Source organism: Acanthaster planci, linkage group LG10 (genome assembly GCF_054643075.1).
Source record: "Acanthaster planci isolate LZ-2023a linkage group LG10, COTS_SCS, whole genome shotgun sequence".
Taxonomy (NCBI): domain Eukaryota; kingdom Metazoa; phylum Echinodermata; class Asteroidea; order Valvatida; family Acanthasteridae; genus Acanthaster; species Acanthaster planci.
In genome coordinates this window covers 5,951,814-5,973,854 of record NC_141786.1, presented here as the reverse complement: position 1 = coordinate 5,973,854, position 22,041 = coordinate 5,951,814, and the positions used below count along the sequence as shown (strand labels likewise).

Below are 22,041 nucleotides of genomic sequence, written 5' to 3'. Positions count from 1 at the left end.
TTATACTTCGAGCCTCATTACGAGCGTGAGCTCCTGTCTCGGGTTAGGCCTACATGAATTTCACACTATTCACATGTTACTCCGTTCTAACATTAATACTTTTGAATGTGTGAAAACGTTCAGTCGTTAAAAATAACACCCAAAACGTACTAAAGAAACATTTGGCCCCCAAAAGAAGCTTCACTGAATAAAATGGCTGTTTTGGCACAGTAAGTAAGCACCTATTTTATTTTTTCTTGATAACGGGGCCTAGAAAAACGTGACTCCTGCCCCGGCCTCCATATTGCCTTTTGAAGAAACGGAATGGTACTGTTGTTTCTTTGTGGATGAAAAAAAAAAAAACTTGCTAGTTTTATTTAAACATGTTCCCTGAGTCAAAACCTGAACCGCCATTTTCAAGGTTCTCTTTAAAAAAATCTAAATCAGCCACCTGTTTCATATCAGCTATTGCACACGACCACTTCAAAACTCGGAATTGATTAATCTTATCGCATACGGTCAAATAATGAAACTTTTTAAAACAAGTTTCTTCTTTACTGTTTAACAGACTTCACAGAAAATTATCTTAACTTGCGAGGTGAATTACGCAGTGTCTCTGATTGCCATGGCGATAAATAGTTTTGGAATTTAATAAATAGCAGGATCGTTGGGAAGACGAATATCAGACCACATCGCTGGCAAGTTTCATCATGGAAGACTCTAGTTTCGCTCGTTGCCTGCCATTCATGGCTGTGTTCATCGGTAAGTGTACATGTAGCATAAAACTTTCATCGACCTCGGCTTGATGATTTACTTGAAATCCTAAGGTGCTCTGGTTATTGGTTTAATTCCTAAATCTCAAAATTACCAACCCCAAAGTAGTAATATGTGGCAGTAAAAATTATCGTCTGAAGGACATTAGTACAAGACTGGTAAACATGAATGGCGATATGTCTGTCATGTTACATCTTACAATACACGTATTAATATATTGAGCTCTCTCGAAGTCTCTCAGTATTCAGACTGCCAGTTGTTTCTTGTTGGCCTATTTGGTGTAAACTATTGACATGGTTTGGATGTAAGTGAGGCCACATGTACACCGGCAAGGTTCCGCCACGTTGTCGGGTTCCTTCACAATGTTTCACCCAAATACGTGTGACGTGACTCAAAAGAGTTTTAGGTGCATGACCCCTTCTCATCCCTATTTCAAATTCATGAGTCGGACAATACTTGTAAAATGCTGAACGAGTATTTTTTTGCGTTGAATGTACGAATACCCTTAAAATTTGTTGTGCATTAAAATATCCTGTTTATTGTTTGGCATAGTGAAAGTGCCAAGCACGCACATCATAAAATATTCTTTTTTTATCGACGTATGTGAATCGTACTTCGTTCTTTGCTTTGTTTAGCTAGTCTGTGTAATGGTCCACGATCTTTGCACGTCTTATTGCACAGGTTTTGGTTTAGCCAATAGCACTAATGCTTTGTTGACATCTTCATTTCTCCTTTCCTAGGTGTCTTCTTCATGTTCATCCTTGGTACGACGCAGGGAAACACATTGTCCGATGGTAAGGCTGTTTGGATTTAGGTTCTCAGATATATGCCTAACCTAACAAAATAAATGAAAAATGTGTCTGGCGTTAGGTAACAAAATAAACTGTTCATGTGCGACACTTACTGTGCATAGCTGATCTGGTTGACTCTATGAAATCAAATCTAGCTAACTTCTTCGCTGACCGGAAGCATGCTTTGCGGTGTATTGGACACGGTAGCCCGATCAAAATAGCCTGCCTTTATTTGTAGGGTAGTGGCGTCAGAGCACTCACTCACTCACTCATTCACCCCTCCTCACTCACTCACTCACTCACTCACTCACTCACTCACTCACTCACTCACTCACTCACTCACTCACTCACTCAGTCACTCACTCAGTCACTCACTCAGTCACTCACTCAGTCACTCATTCACTCAAATTCTTGTTAAATAAACAACAAAGTTTTAGTCACTATTCAGTTCAGAAAATCCTAGGAACAGCAGCCACATTTGTATGGTCACTCCGTGGTACTCGTAATAGGCATGCAATTTCGTGAAAAAGCAAGCATTTCTAACATCCATGCATCGTTTGTCATCGAAGTGTAATTTATAAATTTGAAATGTTTGAGGTTTGAATAATTTATTCAAATTACTTCATGAAGAAAACATGTTTCACTGGCAAAGAAATGTCTTTTAGTACATTAATCACTTTGGTGGGAGAACCTCTTATTGTATGAGCTCAAACGTTGAAACAAGATGGCAGCAGCTCGTGTTTGCTACACAAGAATATCCAACGTTGATTGTGGTCGTTTGATTGAAGCATTTAAGGGAAATAGTCAAGATTACTTAGAACTGGCAGTCAACCTTGCAATAATGAAAAGAAAGAAAAAATAGTTGGTTTGGCGTTATCCGAAATTTCCTACTTTTAAAGGAAAAATAAAAACACGATATTATCCCAAGGAGAGCATTTAACAGAAGAAAAGTATATATTTATAAGGTTAAATGAAAAGGTTGGGATGATAAAGGTCCAGGGCAAATATAGCCAGCGATCAAGAAGTTTGTGGAATTGTACGCCTATCATAATTATACAAAAAACTATTGTCTCCAATATTCAGGCTACGTATACTTTTAAAAAGTTACATTGCCAATATGAGTGCCCATTCACGAAAATGGAAGTGTAATTTGGGTAAGAGTCCGCCTCCCAGTCACCCAGAGCGAAATTGAGTGCATCGTGAAATTGAATGGTAATGTAACGAAAGTGAATTCTTGAAAGTGGACGATTCGACGTGTACAAACGAAACTGAATGCGCCAAGTTTTGAAATGAACCACGGGAATAACAGGCTTCGAGAAATTGCTCGAATGTGAATGCACGTTCACGAATTTGAATAGTCTTTAAACTAATTCAGACGGTAAAACCTATACTTTTCGTACACTTAACGTAACCCTATTTCAAGATTGGTATGACTATATGGAATTGCTTGAACATAAAACGGTGTTCATACCAAACAGGGGTGTGAGAAATAAGCAATTAATATGACTTCTCTGGAACACGCGCGTTGTTGACAAATCAAGATTGCGCGCAAGCATGTGTTCTGAATTCAAATAACAAGATGTGGATTGACTGGTTCCCTCCCTATCATATAACTAGTAATTCTTTGTCAGGCCAAATAAAGCTTGAACAAGAGTTACATTTCAGCAAGGAGGCTAATAGTACGCTATCCTTGTCCATTCTCTTTTGATCACAGTGTGATAATTTACTTTTTCAATGGATATCATCAATAAATTACTTCACGGCAATTTTTTTGATCAGTGGTTATTTTGTTAAATTTTAGATGAGTAAACAATTCATGCTGAAGTTCTTTTCGGCAACGAAGAACAAAAGACAACATATTCTACCAACTTCTGATTGATTTGTTCATTGAGCGAGCTCCGTTTCCTCAGTAACATTAAACAGGAGGGATTCCTCCGGTTTCATCATCCGCTACTAGTATCGTCGTTTGAAGGATGTCTGTAAAACGTCTGGAGACTATGTAGGGGATGGGAAACAGGCTAAAGATGTGACAGAATAGGTTAACTGATCAGATCACTTTTCTTTAAGTCTGTGACACTCAATAACACGGGCAATGCACGTTCTTTTAAAACGAAATCTCTCCACATATCATTCTTACAAACATTGTTTACAACTGATCAACATGTTTTGGTTGTTGTCATTCCACACAATAGCATGCGACAAAGACTGGCTTCGCTACAAAGACTACTGCTACTTTTTCTCTACGACCCACATGAATTTTATGGAAGGCAGAGATTTCTGCAAGTACCGAGGAGCCGACTTGGCCAGCGTCCATCACGACACCGAGAGAATATTTTTGGATAGTAAGTATAGAATGTGTTGGTTTTGGACAGCAGTCTGAAATGTGTGAGGCTCTCCCTTTTTGAAGAAGTGTGGTTTTGCCAACTCTAAAACACATGTGCAAAACACACCAGGACGCGATTGCCAGTGAAATGCAAGTTTTATGTCTGGGCCACTTACGTTCATGGAGTGCACAACGGTGCGGCCTGGTATTTGAAACTCTTGCCATATCCAGTTGGAAGATTGACAAATACGTCTCGACCCTCCAGAACAGCCGTCACGGCCAACATTTGCTGTGGTTTCAATTTATCGATCAGAATCCCAAGCTTTGGTGCTGCATATTTGAGGCAATTCTGGAAGAGATTGTCGTCTAGAGCTTACAACACTGCCGGAAAGGACGCAGTGTTGAATACGCGCGCCATTGTAATGATGAATAATTTATAGAGTACCGAAAGTGTACCGTCACTGTGAACCAGAAAGTGCAGTGCAAACGAATGGAGAACGCGTGCGATTTGGTTCACGCGCTGGTTCTCGCCCTAATGCCTTTTACACACTAAATGTACGCGTGACGTATTCACTTCGGTACTCTATTACATGCACCACAGAGGCGATCGTTTCGACTGTGGGAGACTTATCCATACGCGTATATCGTATCTGCTACCGAAACGGTAAGCTACAGTAAAACATAATCTACGTGCGTTGGTTTGGTGCTTAAACTAGTCTCCTCCAGCTCCTCGTTCTTGAGCAACTGTCCATTTCGTCGCAGGCGCCTTGATTAGGGATCCGTTTTTTGAGAAACAAATTAAGGGCACTGACTACGTTGGACAAGAGTAAAGGTGAAAATTAATTTAAAACAATTTGTGATGACCAAAGTACGTTATTTTTAGGGACTTTAAGTGCGAAAATTGTTTGCATGTAATCTATTTTGAGTACATGTACTTGAAGAAGGCCTGAGTGTATTTCACCGATCGAAAGTCGAAATCTGCACATCTTGCTTTGAGCAGACTTTAAGCGATGACCGACCGGACTTATACAAATGGTCTTGTGACAGATCCCCTATGGTTTTGTTGTCTTGTATTTCTTGTTGGGTCAGTGAGCAGAACCATATTCAAGCAAACAGACTCCTCCACGATACAATAATCATTGCTCCAGATAAAATCTCTTGCTTGTCAGAGCATATTCACTCACATTCGTTAGGACTGGTGGTTGGGACCTGTAATTAAGTATCCCTTAGTTGCCTAATCATTCGCCATCTTTTAATTTATACTCAGCTATCGAAGGAGATATCCATGACTGTTGTGTGATATTTCCTTTGGAGTGTTACCACCAAAGGCTCAAATTTACCGAAACGTGTATGGGCCACTTGATCATACCGGAATACATACTCATACACACAATGTACCATAAGCAGGTAGTTCTGCGTACAAAGAGTAGGCCGTAATAAATCCCTTGTTCCTGCAAAACACCCTATAGAGGATTTTAAGTCACGTGATTTTTGACGGTTAGCGTTCAACTTACACAGATGTGAGTAGAAACGCGCGCACTTTCGAAGTTTTTTAACATTCTGGCGTTATGAAATTGCCAATAGAAATACACAGATTCGAAAATTTATGCACCTCCATAGACATGGTAATGCCTTTGCCTGTCACGTTTCGTCACGTGCAATTCGACAACCAGAATTGGAAGCAGTGGCAAGATGCTCGTAGACAGTTGGTACGCGCTGGTTACATGCCTCTCCGACCAAATTGTTGTCGTGATTTGACAAATGTGTGCGCCCGTCAAGCTGAAGAAAGTGCATAGGTGTGGTGCCGACACAGTTATGTCGTCTAATGTCATTAGCCTATAAAGGCAACAAGAAATACTCGGTTTTACACCATTCTTTTTAGTTTTCTATTTTGGTAACATCTGTAGAGCATACGAAATAACTTTGTTCGCTTGCATTACTGAGAAATTCTCTTCCTCCTGTTTTGCTGCAGAAAATCGACCGAAGGGTCAGAGGAGCTGGGTGGGATACAACGACCTCGCTTCTGAGGGTCACTTTGTGTGGACCGACGGAACAACGGTAAATTTTCTTTACTGTTAATTTCCTTTGGAGATTTAAAAATTAGTGAGAAAAATCGCAATATCTTCTCAACTCATCTCAGTTAGTTCATTTCGGGAATGAGCTGCCTCACGTGACAATGGGCCCGGACAATTTCACAGTTGTTGACAAGACCTGATGTCATTTTGCTCTCTTATATTCCCTCGGAACTTGATGTGGCTTGACTTGTGACTTGGATTTCATGACTGTGATTTGACTTTGGGTGACCAGTTCTTACGCTGTTGGGTTGTAATTACCAATACGTATAACAGGCATTAAGAAGCTAATGAAGATCAGAATCTTCGCCACAACGACTGCTGTCATCTATACCCGGCAAGAAATGGGACGGAGGGGTACCCCCTTACCTGTCCAATCCCTATACACACTGTAGACTATTGTTACCTAGCACATCCCCATAGAAGTCTGTAAAGAATTCCTGAGATTCCGATCAGACAATGGCCAACACAAAGGCGGGGGGGGTTCTCTCCGTTCCATATCTTGCTTCAAATGTGTCACTCATTCGTTGTTCACAGCGTATGATTTTCTTTGTTTCGGCCAACATTACCGAGCAACTCAGTGTAACCCTCGTTTAGCAAGTTAGAAAAGTTTTACATAAGCCGCAGACTACGAATTCTACGAATAGTACTGTGAAACGCAATCGTAATCGCCTAGCTGATAAGGCAATCGGGGAACAAAATGACAGGAAAATGGTCAGGACCGATGCCCAAGCCATAGCCTTTTTAGTCCGAGAGTCAAAAGACGTCAATATATGGTGGATTTGCAGCGATTTTGTTGGTTTGTTAGAATGTTGCTTTCATCTTATTGAATACTCCTTGTGCAAATTGCCCAATTGGCGCGCGCATAGCAAGCTGCGAGTACACAGACTCTTGACCAATTAGAATCGATTAAACTGTCTTGTATCCAGGTGCCAGCGCGCGATTTATGCAGCGGGCATTAGAACTCTGTAGCGGGCATTATCATACACATATGGACTGGCAATGAGGTCACTAGTGCACGTCTGTGCCCCCGAGGGACTGTGAGTGACCAGAAGACGGTGGAGGCCTCGGGGAAAAGAACCCTCGATCTTCTGGTCACTCACAGTCTGGGGACACGGGTGTGCACTAGCGACCAATTTTGTCCAGTCCAAGTAACACTCTTCAAACTAGAAAAATATTTGTTCAGGATTTTAACTGTTTTAATCAAACTTTCAATAGCGTTTCAACAATTGCTAAAAAATTGAAGTTTCATTTTAGTGTCCCCTGAGACAGTCTAATTTTGGGTCGCTAAACTTAACAAGGAAAAGAAGTCTTCCAGGGTTCTGTTTAAGTTCAACTTTTCACTCACTACTAATTCGGAAAGTGATAAAAAATCATGCGTGCAGTCTAATTTTCAGTCACTAAGCAACTAAGAAAAGAAATCTTCCAGGGTTTTAACTGTTTCAATTCAAAACAACCTGCAGAGGGCGCAATAGCCATTCAACATTTTTCAAGACTGGCACCTATCGAGTACTAGTCCATGGAATTTATGTGCGCGCAATGTCCAGGCGCGTGTCGAGTCATGCTGACGCCAAAGTCACGTAATAGCCTATATTAGTGAACCACACGTGACCGTATTTCAGCCAACCAGGATAAAAAGCAGGAAGAGCTGTTATAAAAAATGTCAATACAAGTCCACGGTCAAGTTGCAGGTTGTTGAATAGGGAAACTGTCTGAGGTAAAAATGAACACAGTTTTGTACGAAGGGCGCAGTGCAACTGTTCATGGAGCCCAAAGCCAGTTGCTACCGTGCCATAGTTGTTACCTGCTACCTGCAAAGAGTCTCCATGCTGTAGCTGAGCTCTTTGCTGTATTGAAGAAATCTAGCAAACGTCTACGAAGGAAGTCTAGCAAACGTCCTGTCACTGAGCTATGGTATACTTGGAAAAACCTGGTTACCCAAGCGACACTTTAGACATTGCAGTTAAGGTATAAGGTATTTCGTTATGGTCACAACCATCTACTATCGTCAAACTGATTACACCAACAAGGAAATCCATACCGACACATACTGGGGGCAACATGCCAAATTAGTTACAGTTCAAACCTATGTATCGAATTCCTTTTCACTGAGTCAGAATATACCTGAATTTACCTGCGTCTCAGATGGTAGGTTAGACCCAGGGTGGAAGTAGCGGAGTCCAAGTCTCGAATGGTTTTGTTCAGACACTGTAAAGCTGTAGATATTCCTCAAGAAGGCGAATACATGTAATTGCAGTGGACTGGAAGTGGTGAACTCCAACAATTTCACGACGAGGCTCCCTAAATTAAAAAATCCAACCATCGGCAACATTGGCTTTTATATATCACATAGACAGAACGTGATCCTAGTTAGTTCATACATAAGTAGGTGCATTCTACGGGTTGAGTCGGGCTCCATCTTGTCGTCAGAGTCAGGCTTGTTGGACACAACACCACCCCTAGGTCAGGGTTGAAGGTGTATGAAATACTATCGAACAGGGCTTTACCTGGGCCGAGGCTCGCATTCTGTCCTCAGGAAAAAGAAGGCCGAGCCCGGCTTGTGGCCTCACAAGTACCCCATACCTACAAGACAACGCATAAGTATAGCATTGTGGTTTGGGCATTACTGCAGGGGTGGATCTTGATTTCGAGTCGGGGGGGGGAGTGGGAACGAATAAAAAATGATGATCCAAGTGTTTTCAGCCCATAAAGATTTCTCATTGCCCCCTCTAGAGGTGATTACAGGCTTTCTTGACAGGTGAAAAGAATGATACAAAAATTACTTGCTGGAAGCAACCGCCCATTATAATTCTGTCAATTTTTAACTGGCTTATTAAAGCATTTTGGTAAGCTATTTTGTCAATGAAGCACGCGACTCGCCAGTCACAATAGGCGACTTGAGACTGTCTTCGTTGCGAGTCCTGTGATAGGGTCCTGCAATACTTGACTTGGGTAAAGCAGGAAATACCCGGCTTGATTCCTTTTTTTCTGTATACAGAGTTATTATAACAACTGGGCTCCCGGATTGCCGTATGACTTTGGTGGCGAGGACTGCACCTACAGTGACCCAGATTTCTATGGATCCAAAGGGAACTGGAATGACGTCTCGTGCTTTCAGAGATACTATCCCATATGCAAAAAGCGAATAACAGGTAGGTAAGTATGAATGTCGTAGCTTTTGGTGTATGAAGCACTGTCACTTAAGGGAGCCAGGGTGCCCGAGCGAAAGAGGGTCGAAGCATTGTTATGTAGCATCCCCGTCTAACACTTTGGTTTGCACCACTACTGCAAACAGCGTATTACCCATTGAACAGCCTTTTAAACATAGTCTTGCTACCAACTCTTGAATATGTTTGAATACTAGGCATGTTTAGCGTATTCATAGGTATTGTTTAGCAGTTCAATTTTCACGTTTAAAATGACCATGTAATAGATATATTTTTAATTACCAGCAATTAGACAAATGCCTAGTGTCAGACGTGGCCTCGTGCTAATGTGCAAGTCACATTAGGTTGACCAATACCTATCAAAAAGACAGTGAACCTGTCATGTAACACCACTCCTCTGCTATGTTTCCCACGTGATTTAAAAAACTTTGTCTTGGAGATATGTAACTAATAGGATTTCCATTGCGATCTGGCAAACATGCCGAGGCACTGATATCAATCCATAACATCCCTTCGTAGGAATAGAACGGGTTAAAAGAAATCGCTTGTGTTGGCTGAGATATTGGGACTGTAGATTTGTTAACCCCAATTCTCAATATTTAATACGATAAACCATGCGGCACCTTGTAAACAACTGAACTTTTTTTTTAATTGAGGAGTTGACGTCCAACGGCCAATTTCTTGTAGTGCTATTGTTTATCGATGTGCCACCCTCCGAGGCGTTTTATTCTGTTTCTTTTGATTTTTCAAAGCGTCGAGCTGTAATGACAAACCTTGTCAAAATGGGGGAGTTTGTGAAAGCGTCTCAAATGGTGGCTACCAGTGTAAATGTAAAACTGGCTACTCAGGAAAGGATTGCGAGCAAGGTATGTCGAAACCCCTTTCCTATCGTCGTTTTTAACGCAAGCGTTTTAGCTATGATAATCTTCTTATACTTCCTTTCATGAACATTTTATCTAAGGCTGTCAAAACGATAAGATTTTTTAAATTTAGTACACGAATTTCAGAAAAAGCGAATAATTTCATAGGTCAACTGTGACTACAGAGGACGGGCAAAATACATTTCCGTCTTCTTTGTAACTTAGAAGACACGATTACGTATACTGCATGACTATCAGGTGCGTTAAAACTGAAATGGAGGCTGTAATGCGAGATACAACCTCAACGACCCCTTCCCTCAAAATACCAAAAGTGGATACGCTTTATTTTTATCGGAAAATTCCAAACGACACTGGCTTAAAAATAGTTGGAAATCTATACGATTACCAATCTACCAGAGAAATACAATTCAGCTACATTAGGATTTTTTTCAAAAGTGACTTCAAAGTGAAGTTGCAATATCTTGAATCTATCAAAAAACGTCAGTGCTTAATTTCACATTTTTGAGTGCCGTCGAAAAACCAACTTGCCTTCGTTGCAACACTGCATCACTAAAAATTCACGGAAACCATGCTCTCTGTGTCAAATTACTTAAACAATTCTAATCGTTTGAAGTAATACCTTTCCCATTTTGCCAACACCAAACATAAACACGTACGTTTGTAGACAGGTATTATTCCCGCTAAGGTGTAATTTCCTGAATGTTTTACTTTACAGACGACTTCTGCAAGACTGAATGGTACCACTTCGGAGATTTCTGCTATCTCTTCAGGGATGAATACAAATTTTTCGGCGATCGACATACTTGGGACGGAGCTCAAAGCAAGTGTGAGTCCTACGGAGGAAACCTTGTCAGCATCCACAGCAAGGAGGAAAGCGACTTCATCTTCGGTAATTTACGAATGATGCACTGCATATCCCTAAATCGTGGAAGCAAATACTGTGCAATTGTCAACTGGCGGTATTTATAACTTAAATGGCTTATGCTTAAAGGCCCAGTAATTTCAGACCGTTTCTCATCAGCCACCCCAAGAACTTGTCCATTCCATGCCTGATTTGTTTTTCCCCACAACTTAAAGTAAAGTACTCCTTAACGGTGTTAATGTGAAGTTTCAATTACTCTAACCTGTTTCCAGTCATTTGAAGTTGAAGGCCACATGCGCGCCAGTCCGCGTGCATAGAGCCCGGCTTCGGGATAGTTTGACTTACCTCAGCATAATGGGCACCTCGCAAGAACGGGACGTGCGATTTTCACAAAGTTGGTATCCAAAAGCCTGCAAAGCGTTACTAAGAAACTTATAAATTCTTTGCTTGTGAAACAAAAGAAACACACTGTGGTGATACCAGTTAAAACAAATGTGGTGGTGGATTCCGTCCGCGGCTGTTTTATGGTTAACAAAGACATCTGCGATTGGTGATGCTCTTAATTTCATCTTTTGGCGATCCCGAGATATGGCCAACTAAAGAACTCATGAAGTATCAAGCCTTTAGGCCTATATATGCTTTCGGGTCACATCGTGTTTCATTATTGCTTGCCCTGCCTCTGGAGCTATCGGTTGATGTTTTGGGACCACGACCACTTAGACCTGCTTTGAAAATGGTCGCCGGCTGGTTTAGAGCACAGACGTCACGTAAAAAGTTTGGAATCGCAATGCCTTTCATCAGCCACGAATGATTCAAATTATGTGTGGGTGTTCGTGCTTAGGGGTGTACACATGCACACAATGCATCATGGGATACACTAATAATGTGTGTACACTTACGCTGCACCGTACATTACTGTCGGTCATCTAGCACAAAAATGGCGCTGAGAACGTCTTGGACCAAGACCAGCGGTACAAGAGCATCATTGCGTATCCAGATAAGAACCCATGAGCGAGAGCTTCCCTTGGCCTTTCTGTTTTACACAGATTTTTAATCTCGATCAATGATCTCTGAGCGGGTTCGCTCTATCTAATAGGCATCTTCCGGTGTCAGCGAACCAATGTTGGATGGATCATTGATCGCAACCGGATCCTCTCGAAACATGCAGGCCCCCAGGTATTGGATGGTTTACAGGTTTTGCCACTGGGAAACAATAGGCACCTGCCGAAGGGTTTTGCTTAGGCTTTGCTTTTCCCCCTAAATACCTACCACAAGTATCAAGATATTTGAACGTCTGTAATTACGACTACAGTTTGTTATTTAAGGCTACAATATTTCTATTATTATTTCTGCTGACTGTAGTGAAGTGCTTTCTTCTAAACATCTGTCTGTTGTGCAGAGCACATGGGCTATAGTGAGGGTCGCTTTTGGATTGGATTCACTGACAAAGCAAAAGATGGCACATTCAAATGGAGCGACGGGACAAAGGTAAGAAAATTGTGGAACCCTTCACCGGTGTGTATAATTGTTGAAAAAGAGGTGGAACACAATGAATATTTAAGGATTAATTCATGAAGTACCGATAAACAAGCAAATATTTGCGGTTGAAATGGAGGAACACAAACAAATTGATTATGGAAGAAAAGTTTGCCAATGTGTAAGCTGTCTTCTAGCTTGGATAAATGAGAGTAACACAGATCAGTCAGAAAATCAAGAACAAATCCTTGGTATATTGGTTATTTGTCCTCACATTACGATTGCTATTCAGGTTCCATTCAACACAAGTCACTTTAGACCAGGCAGGTATTTTGAAAAAATCTCTAACCAAGATGATTTTAAAGAAGACTGCCTCAGGAAGTGAACGGTAAAATCTGGCCACTTAAAAAAAATCATTTCAAAGGAGGGCTCAACTGTTAAGGAAATCTTAACAATCTTAAGAATGCTAATGAGAATATCTTTGTGTAGATTTTTGGCGCCACCATCCCCAGGCCATAGCAGAACAAGATAGTTACCCTAGGGTCTTTACCGATCCACATTTCTCCATTATAAGGAAAAATCACCAGTTTTCTTTATAAGTCGGTGTAACCAGAAAGACACTGAAAAGCTGAAACGTTACCATCATGTAAACAATAATAATTTAATAAAGTTCCAGAATAGACTCTGAAAGTACAAGGTCATGTGATGAATCCCCGGGGATTCTCCATGGTAATGGCTTATCACCTTTTTTTATTAAAGACTGGTAATTAACTAAAGCCACCCAAGAAGCACTGAGATCGGAATTTGTCTTCCTGCCATCTCGCAATGATCGGTTAAGAATGAAATTGCATAGTAATTTCACCTTCGGCATTATTATTATACGTCTCTTTGTTTGTGCACGTTGGTTTTCACATATCTTAGAATGCAAATGTAATGCATCGCAAAGGCTAACCTACCTGCAGTCGTTGGGTTTTAAAGTTTAGTTGGGCTTGTCTCAGCGCAATTCCTGACCCTAAGGTCAGATTAGACTTTAAAACTTTTATAAATGCCGACATTCCTTGCATTTATTTTAATTGAAAACTGCAAACAGTATTTCGATCACCTGTTTTGATTTTAGCTTTGCCTTAACCCTAAAAGAACGAGTTACTTTGGCCCCTCTCAGAGCCGGGCGCAGGCAGATTTTGGCCCCTCTCCATTTTTTTAAAACTTAGTATACATGTAAAGATACTCTTTCTCAGTTTCAATGTGACGTTTAACTCATTCGGAGGTACGGTTTTGTTGTTATGAACACTAACTAAGGCTTCATGCCTACCAGCACCTGTGCTTTAAGCACCGCAATTGGAAATATGTACAGTTTCAGCTGGCCTGTTTCGGAAAAGGGGCGCTGCGCCCCAATGGTATGTTAGATTTCGCCAAATTGGCATTAAAATGACTGCCAAGCGTTACTTTGAAACTTCTAAAGGCTAAACTCTTGAAAAAAAAAAGATATCAGAAGAATGTGGAGTGTGGGGAGCGACCGTCGCTCTGTTAGGACTAAGACTAGCTATACATTATTTTGTAAATTTTCATTTACGTAAAAGTACACCAAGTTGCATTAGTCGTGGAATATTTCAGCTTTTCGGAAAGAAAAGGTCAGTTTTTTTCTGTCAGTTGTTGCTCCTTAAGGTCATCAAATCAGCGAAGGGCTTCCAAAGGCTTCTTTCTGAGGGGATTTCGTCTTTGTGGGAGAGGTATATGTTAATGAATGAACATGATTACGAATTTGCGTGATACGGTGAACAGTTTTGCGTGATATTCAAGAGTTCCAGGAATGCACCCAGCTGGGATCAACTTTCAAGATCAGTATACCGTATTGAATGTACATGTATGATTACTGGACAAATTTGGCAGACGTGTGAGGACTCCAATGTGCCCATATTTTTGGTCCGTTTGGCATAATTACCCAGCAACACATAGGGCGTCCCTCAAAATCTAACGTACGTTTTTATATACCGTTGTCTGTAAGAGTGATGATATCATGAGCTCGGGCTGCAGTATCAAGGTTAGTGACTTTTTGTGTCTTCCAGACAGACTATTTGAACTGGAGGCCAGGAACACCCAAGGATTCTGAGAACGAAGACTGTGCGCACGTCGATCCCATGTACTTTGGCTCACAATGGTCTGATGTCACTTGCTCCAAATATTATGGCTATGTGTGCAAGGATACTATAAAGAGTAAGAACCCATCTCATTTCCTGACGGACAAACGGTGCCCAATGAGGTTGAAAGAGATTAACCAACACCAACACTCCGGACATGTTGTTTAAAACACTTTACAACTCTGCTTGACTTGGCACAATTATCTTTTTTTAAGAAAGCGACGTGTAAAAACTGTTTAAACGCTGTTTAATTGCAAACATTAACAGGCTCTCGGTTTACATGCAGTGCATTATCTGCACGGTTAAATCCTAAGTAAAGCGATATTCTACGCTATTTTCTCATACAACAAGTTTGTAAAGGTTTCTTTGCAATATATATCACCGTTGGTGTAATATCCCCAACATGAAAAATGTGCTGTTTTATATAAACACATTGAAGTTAATGCAGCTAATTAAATAGTCATGTACCTTCAAACCTGTTGTGTTAATAGCCAAGTGTTCCAACCAAAAGCAAGTTTTGTTTCGAAAGTTTGAACAACAGTTGATCGTGTACCCTATTTTTTTTATGCTTTGTTCCATTTATTTCTAACAGTGTGTGAGAAACACCCGTGTCTGAATGGGGCTTCTTGTGTTGATATGGTTCAAGACTACCGGTGTAAATGTCTCCCCGGCTTCGAGGGAAAGAACTGCGAGACCAGTAAGTGGAAAGTTTGTATTACGCGTATACACCCTTTGTACAAAATTGCATCATTTTTCTTAATTTTTTTTTAATTGGAATACCTGCAATTTGCATCCATTCGTACTTGTAGATCAGTTTTTGCAGTGAATAATCACCATCCACCAATTTTTGTAGTCAAGCCGCTGCGTCCTGGACACCATTACTCATTGCGACCCACACTCCTAAAATACACCCAAGAAAGATGCCCAGCAAATAAATACTATCTTGCTTTCAGTTAGGAAACGCGCTAAAGAACAAAGCACTACGTGCTGAATTCGATGTTAAGTATTGTTTAAACACTTTTCCAAACTGAAGCCAAAAGAGTTTTTAGAAGTAGTTCCATTAGGAAAACCAGTTCTTGCCGCGTAAACGAGGTGCAGACGTAACTGAATATAACAGTGCGTTGGTGCTCATTAACTACTCAATGGAGTGGTGCAATAAATGATAACGTGTCCTGTGACACAGCCTTGTGTTAGACCCACCATTTTCAGATAAGAGTTTGGAGTTACGAGCGTTTTAAGACGAATACCACCAACGACAATCCGCCCCGACCTGAAGTGCGCCCCCAAGCGGCGAAAGACAGGTGGGCTCCTGCACGCGTTCTGAGTGTACGCGAAGACCATATATTCTGGAATAAATTGGTTATGCGTACTCGGCGTGCTCCGCGTCAAATGCGCATATACTTGAGCGCCTCATTGCACGTCCATGCAGTGAGTATTCCCCCCCAAAACACGCCCTCTTTTGTTCTGTTCGGAGCGCATGGATGAAGCTTGAACAAAACAACGAAGAATGGATGACAAACAAAAAATGCTGCGAACTGTTTACACCGTCCATAAGCACTTTAAGTTGTTTGTTTCATGTAATTCAATTTCAGACACTGACGAGTGTGCACAGACAACATGCCCACCAGGTCTTATCGGGGTGGACGGTATCAACTCGTGCTGCTGTGTCAGCGACTCGCCCATTGACTGGCCATAAAGATTGAACTGGAAATGTGTCCGGACGATCCCAACCCTGTAACAATTTCATCAAATAATAGTTTCTTGAAAAAACAAAAGCATCAAGAACGGAAACAGGTTTTGTACACCTCTCTATTCAAACAAACCATTCGCCTGTGAAAAAAAAAGAATCAAGAAAAAAATGAAGTCAAATAAAACAATTACTATTAAAAATAAAAACAATTAAAAACACCCTGTAAAACCATGAGATATTTTTACCAGTTTTTTATGGTATCCTTAAGATGGAAACCGATATACCACATGAAGATGGATTATCCTAAAACTTTTTGTGGGTCTTTAATCAACCAATGTTGGATAATATTTTGTTCTAAACAAAACTACCGGACAATACTATCTCTTTAATCCGGCTTTACTGGGGTTATGGTCATATTCTGGATCTGATTTTAAAGTTCATGCTCGTTTCCCAGTTCAAGAGAAAAATAATGCTTATCCAATCTTCCAATTTTATGCTGCTCACAATGATCAGATGGAGTCTACCATCGACTGACATGAACTTTTTGTTTTTCTTTATTAAGGGTAGGCTACCTCATAAATCTATAGACAATCTAAATTTCCACTTTCAAAACAAAATATAAGGTTAGTGTTGATAATTGAAGAAATAAAACTAGGAGGAAACAAATTCAAGCTTTTGATCCAAAACACATAAAAATTAAACATTTTGAACAGTAAATTTTTCTCATCAAACGTAAGATTGTATTAAGTATTATTCGTGACAAATAAAGAATGTTTCATTCAAGCAAAATGGTAATGTGACCATTTTTCCTCTTCTTGCTTCGAGCATGCGCCTTACACTCCCATGTAGGCGATCAAGACCTAGCTACAAGACTGTCCCTATCCATTCAAGTAGTTTAAAGCGAGAGCAGCCAATTGAAATGTATAGAGGTATATTTATCAACGTCATTTCTTCTCAATTTCGGCACAATGTTTCACTTGTTTATCGGAAAACTCTCTGCAATAATGTTAGCTTTAACTGTACGGGATTCTTGGAGTATACAACAAAGACTACAAATTCATTTCCAAGCGCTCGAGGGCAAAAGAAATTTAGCTTGACCGTAATGTCTTCTAGAGCTTAAAGATCAATCACATTGGTAATTTACAATTTCAATTTTTATGAATTTAGTTACATTAAAAACAATCTAGTGGGTAAAAACTGAGAAAAGACTGCTACAGACATCAAAAGCCCGAGTTAAAGTCCTCCGTCGTATCAGGCAAACTGATACAAACAAAATAAAATGAACAGAAGCCTGTTTTGATTACGTCACACTTTGCTCTGCAATTATACGACTGTTTCATTATTTCGGGGCGTGCGCCTGTTTGCACGAGTGCCATGCTTGCTCGCACTTTACTGTGCATTGAAAGAGGTCCGCCGATGATAGCGACATAAAATTGATTTTCTATCGACAATTGCTGATCAACATTGGATCATATAATAAAGTGAACCGTCCCAATTTGAATCGGAGTAAGGTCTTGATGAATTTCAGGCATATGGTCGTGGTCACGTGCAGAGAATGACATTTAACGTACTGTACCCGTTTCTTCGCTGCTCTGAGCTATAAAAACCCTATTACGGCCGCAAGGCCAAGAAAGGGGATAGAGAGCTGTATAATGACGTCATCAAATCTCTGGATTTGTTTACCGTAATCGCTTGCGCAACTTGTTTACTTTGAGCATTCTCGCGGTGGAACAGAACTCCCCGAATGACAATTTGCTTATAGGGCCTAAATGCAAAGAGAAACTGTCTCGTTAGTCACAACATAGGTTAACAATGACCAGTTTCCTGTTAAATAACCTTTTTAAGTCTAAGCAGTGTGGTTGATCTTTAAAAACTGTGCAATTTGGGGAACCATGCACTATTCTTAGGCGAAGTGAGTTTTGGGCAAATGGGGTTTTCCAAATTTCAGCTTCGACTGCGTTACTTCTTTACATTTAACTCTCTAACTTTGAAGTCATATCCTCAATAAAAGTCGTGTTTTGAACTGTTGACAATATCGTCCCATTGGGGAAGTGCTGTAATCACATTTAAACAACATGCCTGTCAGTAACTTCGGGGGGGGGGTAGGGCTCCAGTGAATACCCAACGCCACCCGGAACCTCCCTCCCCGCATTTGAAATCAGTGAATAATTTCAGTTGTAATGCATCTTTGGCTTATTTTCCTGTGGTGCCCCCCCCTTGAAAACATGTGCGCACCCCGGGTTCCCCTCGGACATCTATCCCTGGTTATACCAAAGCTGCAAGTGCTGTTTTATGACGAAGAAGCCGTAATTGTGCAATAAAGGTGGTCATTTTTGCGTGTGCCAATCAACATTGCCTATATTTGTGCATGGTACCTTAAATCACAAAGTTGTTTATGTTACGTGCTAGGAAGGGAACCATTTTATTTTTAAAGACCTCGTTCACTTGGGGTAACAGCAGAATATTTTGTTTGAAATTCTTCATTTTGTTCATCACAAAACCAACTTAGAGCTTTGGATTATGGCTAAAGGTACTAGGTTTCTTGCTATACCACATTAGCATGCTTATATATTTCAATTTACCGCTTACATATTTTTGTCTTCATAGTCATTTTAGGGCTAGGCTACTTATGAATTTATCAAACATAAACTTGTGTTGAGAAGTAACACAGTCCACCGCGTGCTTGTTTTTTTTTTTTGGGGGGGGTGTCAACTTCCCACCCCTGCTCTTAATTTAACCACTATTTCTTTGTACTTTTAACAATGGAAAACCTGAATTCTGATGTAGGCAAGATCAAAATCATGAGGTTACATGTACATGTAAATAATGCCAAAAACAAAAGAGAGATGCCATCCTCATCAACCCAAATGGGGTTTAAAATTCAGGCAAAATTGTGAACAGACCCCCTAAAACACACACACAAATTTACTGACCATCTCCGTGCACGTTTTTATCAGAAAATTATTATGATTCTTGTACCCCGTGGATTTATTTGTTTACTTCAAACAATTCACTGCCGTTTTCCTGTTAGCTGTACTTTTCTTGTTCGTGTATATTTTCCTAAATTTATATTTTCATGCTTAATGTTGATGTAAATTAATTTAAATTTAATTATGATTTTGATGCAAGTACTGTCATTTTTGCCTTAGGCCACGACAGTAAAAGGCAATAAAATAAGCGAAATATCCCTAAAGCTCATTAGTTGTGTTTAAAACAAGTTTTAAAAGACCATGAGTGTTACCCCACTTTTCCTCATAATTTGGGTATAGTTTTTTCCATTCAGACTCATACAAAAATGTATTCCATTCAAGCAGGGGACTTGTCTTGTGGCTTAGTTGTGAATAACACCCTCGTTTTAGCCGCATCTGTACAGCTCCATTTATATAATTTGCTAGGTCATGATTTATTTCGCGAGTTGCAGTGTTTTTGGTTTATTCAAATCTGTGACAAACTAATCTTATCCCTTCCCGATACAACTAGACATTGAGTCACCATAACCTTTTCGTGTTTCGTTTTTGAATACCTGACCTTTTCCAATGTAATTTATTTTCGGCATTAAAAACAACCCAGGCAAAATCACATCGGTCTTAAGTTGGACTATGCACCACGACCATGTGAGTAACGCTCTTCTGTCTGTGCTATCTGTACTCTGTACGTTTATTACATGATGCATGTGTCACGTGGTCGTGTCGCAACCTGGGCCAAAGCACTATGCACGCCCCCAACGTTCGTACTTGGTAAGTAATAACTTGGTAAGTTATTTTAGAAACAATTTTGTTTTGCGAGTTACAATTTGGTTTGTGAGATTACTTATTGATTTTACTTCTTTGAAAGCAATAATTGTGGTTTGTACTGCCTTTTTGGTCATAGATTTCTTTCTTTTTTTACATGTATTAGGATTTTTCTTTCATTTTTTAAATTTATATATTTATTTTCCTTATTTATATTTTCATTTTTTCTCTTACATTTAGTTTTATTTTGATTAATTTTTTATTTTTTCCACATTTATTTATCTATTCTTTATTTGTATTTTCCTGTTTTTTTCGTTATTTATTAGTCGTTGTTGTATTCTATTTATTAACGCTTTAAATATAAATTTGTTTTTATTTTTCATGTGGTCTTTTTTTCTCTGATGTCCTTCCATAAATCCCAGCCTAGCCTAACTTAATCTAACCAAACTAAATAAAACATATAATAGCCTTTTCTCATTACTAACGACTGGCCGTAAGTCCACAAGGCCTGTTGCAGGCTTCCATCATTATAATTTCATACGAATAAAATTAATACTAGTGTGCCTACCCAAGTTTGACATATCACTTATAGATCATAAAAACAAACGAGAAAATGTCATAAGATAAGAAGAATTAACTGCAAACTCCACGAAACCCCATAAAATCGAATTAATCTTTTTCTGTTATGTTTAAAACGAAAAATATTTAATAATAGCACGATCAAACAAGGTTAGAAAGGCCTACACTTTGCAAAAAACGAAAGAAAATTGAGATAATACACTACACACGTTGATAATTATCTTGGCAGTTAGCCCGATATCGTCATTGCTTAACAATAATATCATGAATGATTGTAAATTTTCAGCGAAAAACGGCTTAATTGCCTCCGCATTATTCTGTTTTGAAATTAATTTGGTGTCGATTCATGCGTTTTTCCTAAGTTCTTTGACTTGACCTTAATTTGTGGCACATTCCTCTCGTGTTCCACACTGATTGCGTTCGATTAGATTACACGGATAGATTCGGGTGTGACCTCCTTCTCACTGTCTCGCTTGCTTGACACAGCACACACGACCAGTCCCGGGTCAGGCTACGTTTTATAACGGGTATTGCTCTTACACCAACGTATCTATATTGTAACAAGGATACTTAGTGTTTGTCCAAAAGCTTGGGGGAAAAATAAATAAACTCACAAACTTACTCGGGTAGGTTTCGAACCTACGACCTCCTGCTCACTATTGCAGACGTCTTAACTAAAATTTTGAAAAGGTCATATACATTTGTACCCAACGTACTGTCTGCGATGGCAAACCGTGTATCTGTCCCGTTGCATGGCAATTTGAACCCTTCTGTGTTCGCATTGGCAGGTTTGAGATAATTATGTGTGAAAAGTAACAGGTGCCCACCTCAAAATCTTGAGTCATTGAACTTATGCGATAACACAATCGCAAACTCCATATCAGTTAATAATTTACGAACATTAGTTTCCTCAGTCTTGTCAATTATAATCCTTCAATTACAGGAGTCATAGCACAGCCTAATTTTTTTACAAATTGTGCAAAGAATCCGTTTCTCTACTGCATGGACACAGCGCGTTTCTTTCTTGCGTAAGGCGCTTATGAAGCCCCAGCGGGCCCACAAGAGGGCGCGATTTCCATCACAAGGAAGGCACCTTTGGTGGGAACTGCACTTTGCCTGTTAGTCTTCAGCATGTTCACGAAGTGGCCAATTCGCTCACAACAGTGACTGAAAATACAGTTTTGAGAAAATCACATGTGAAGTTTGGCATTTTTTAAATTTGACGTTTTGCTCATTTTTCTGCAGGAAATCTCTAAAGTTCTCACATTAGGCTACAAAACGGTGGAATGTTAAACGATAGGTTTAGACATATATTTTGAACTTTTATTATTTAATTTAAGAACTGCAGTCCATGGAAGTTATTCACTCGTTCGTGAGAAGGCAAAATCCAGAGGTGAACTCGCCACCCTTCCACGGTGGATTCGCCACTTAGTGAAAACGCGCCCCCGCTCATTATCGTTTTCACTAAGCGGAGAATAACTTTGATCACAGTGGCCTTGACGGACCGTGCAGATATAGGATGACCTTGACGTGGAACACAAAGCGAAAACGATATTGCTTTCAACGTGGCGCTGTTCA

The 22,041-nt window shown here is 40.0% G+C and overlaps 1 protein-coding gene across 1 annotated transcript; it reads left to right on the top strand.

Annotated features, from left to right (window-relative positions):
- The first annotated feature begins 587 nt into the window (after positions 1–587).
- On the top strand, positions 588–16,942 carry LOC110980585 (macrophage mannose receptor 1-like). Its single transcript, XM_022237414.2, has 11 exons — positions 588–741; positions 1,494–1,547; positions 3,737–3,886; positions 5,840–5,925; positions 8,938–9,091; positions 9,859–9,972; positions 10,703–10,876; positions 12,249–12,337; positions 14,392–14,539; positions 15,056–15,160; positions 16,056–16,942. The coding sequence occupies exons 1-11, from the start codon at positions 690–692 to the stop codon at positions 16,157–16,159; spliced, it is 1,230 nt and encodes a 409-aa protein (XP_022093106.2). The 5' UTR covers positions 588–689; the 3' UTR covers positions 16,160–16,942.
- The last annotated feature ends 5,099 nt before the right edge of the window (positions 16,943–22,041 follow it).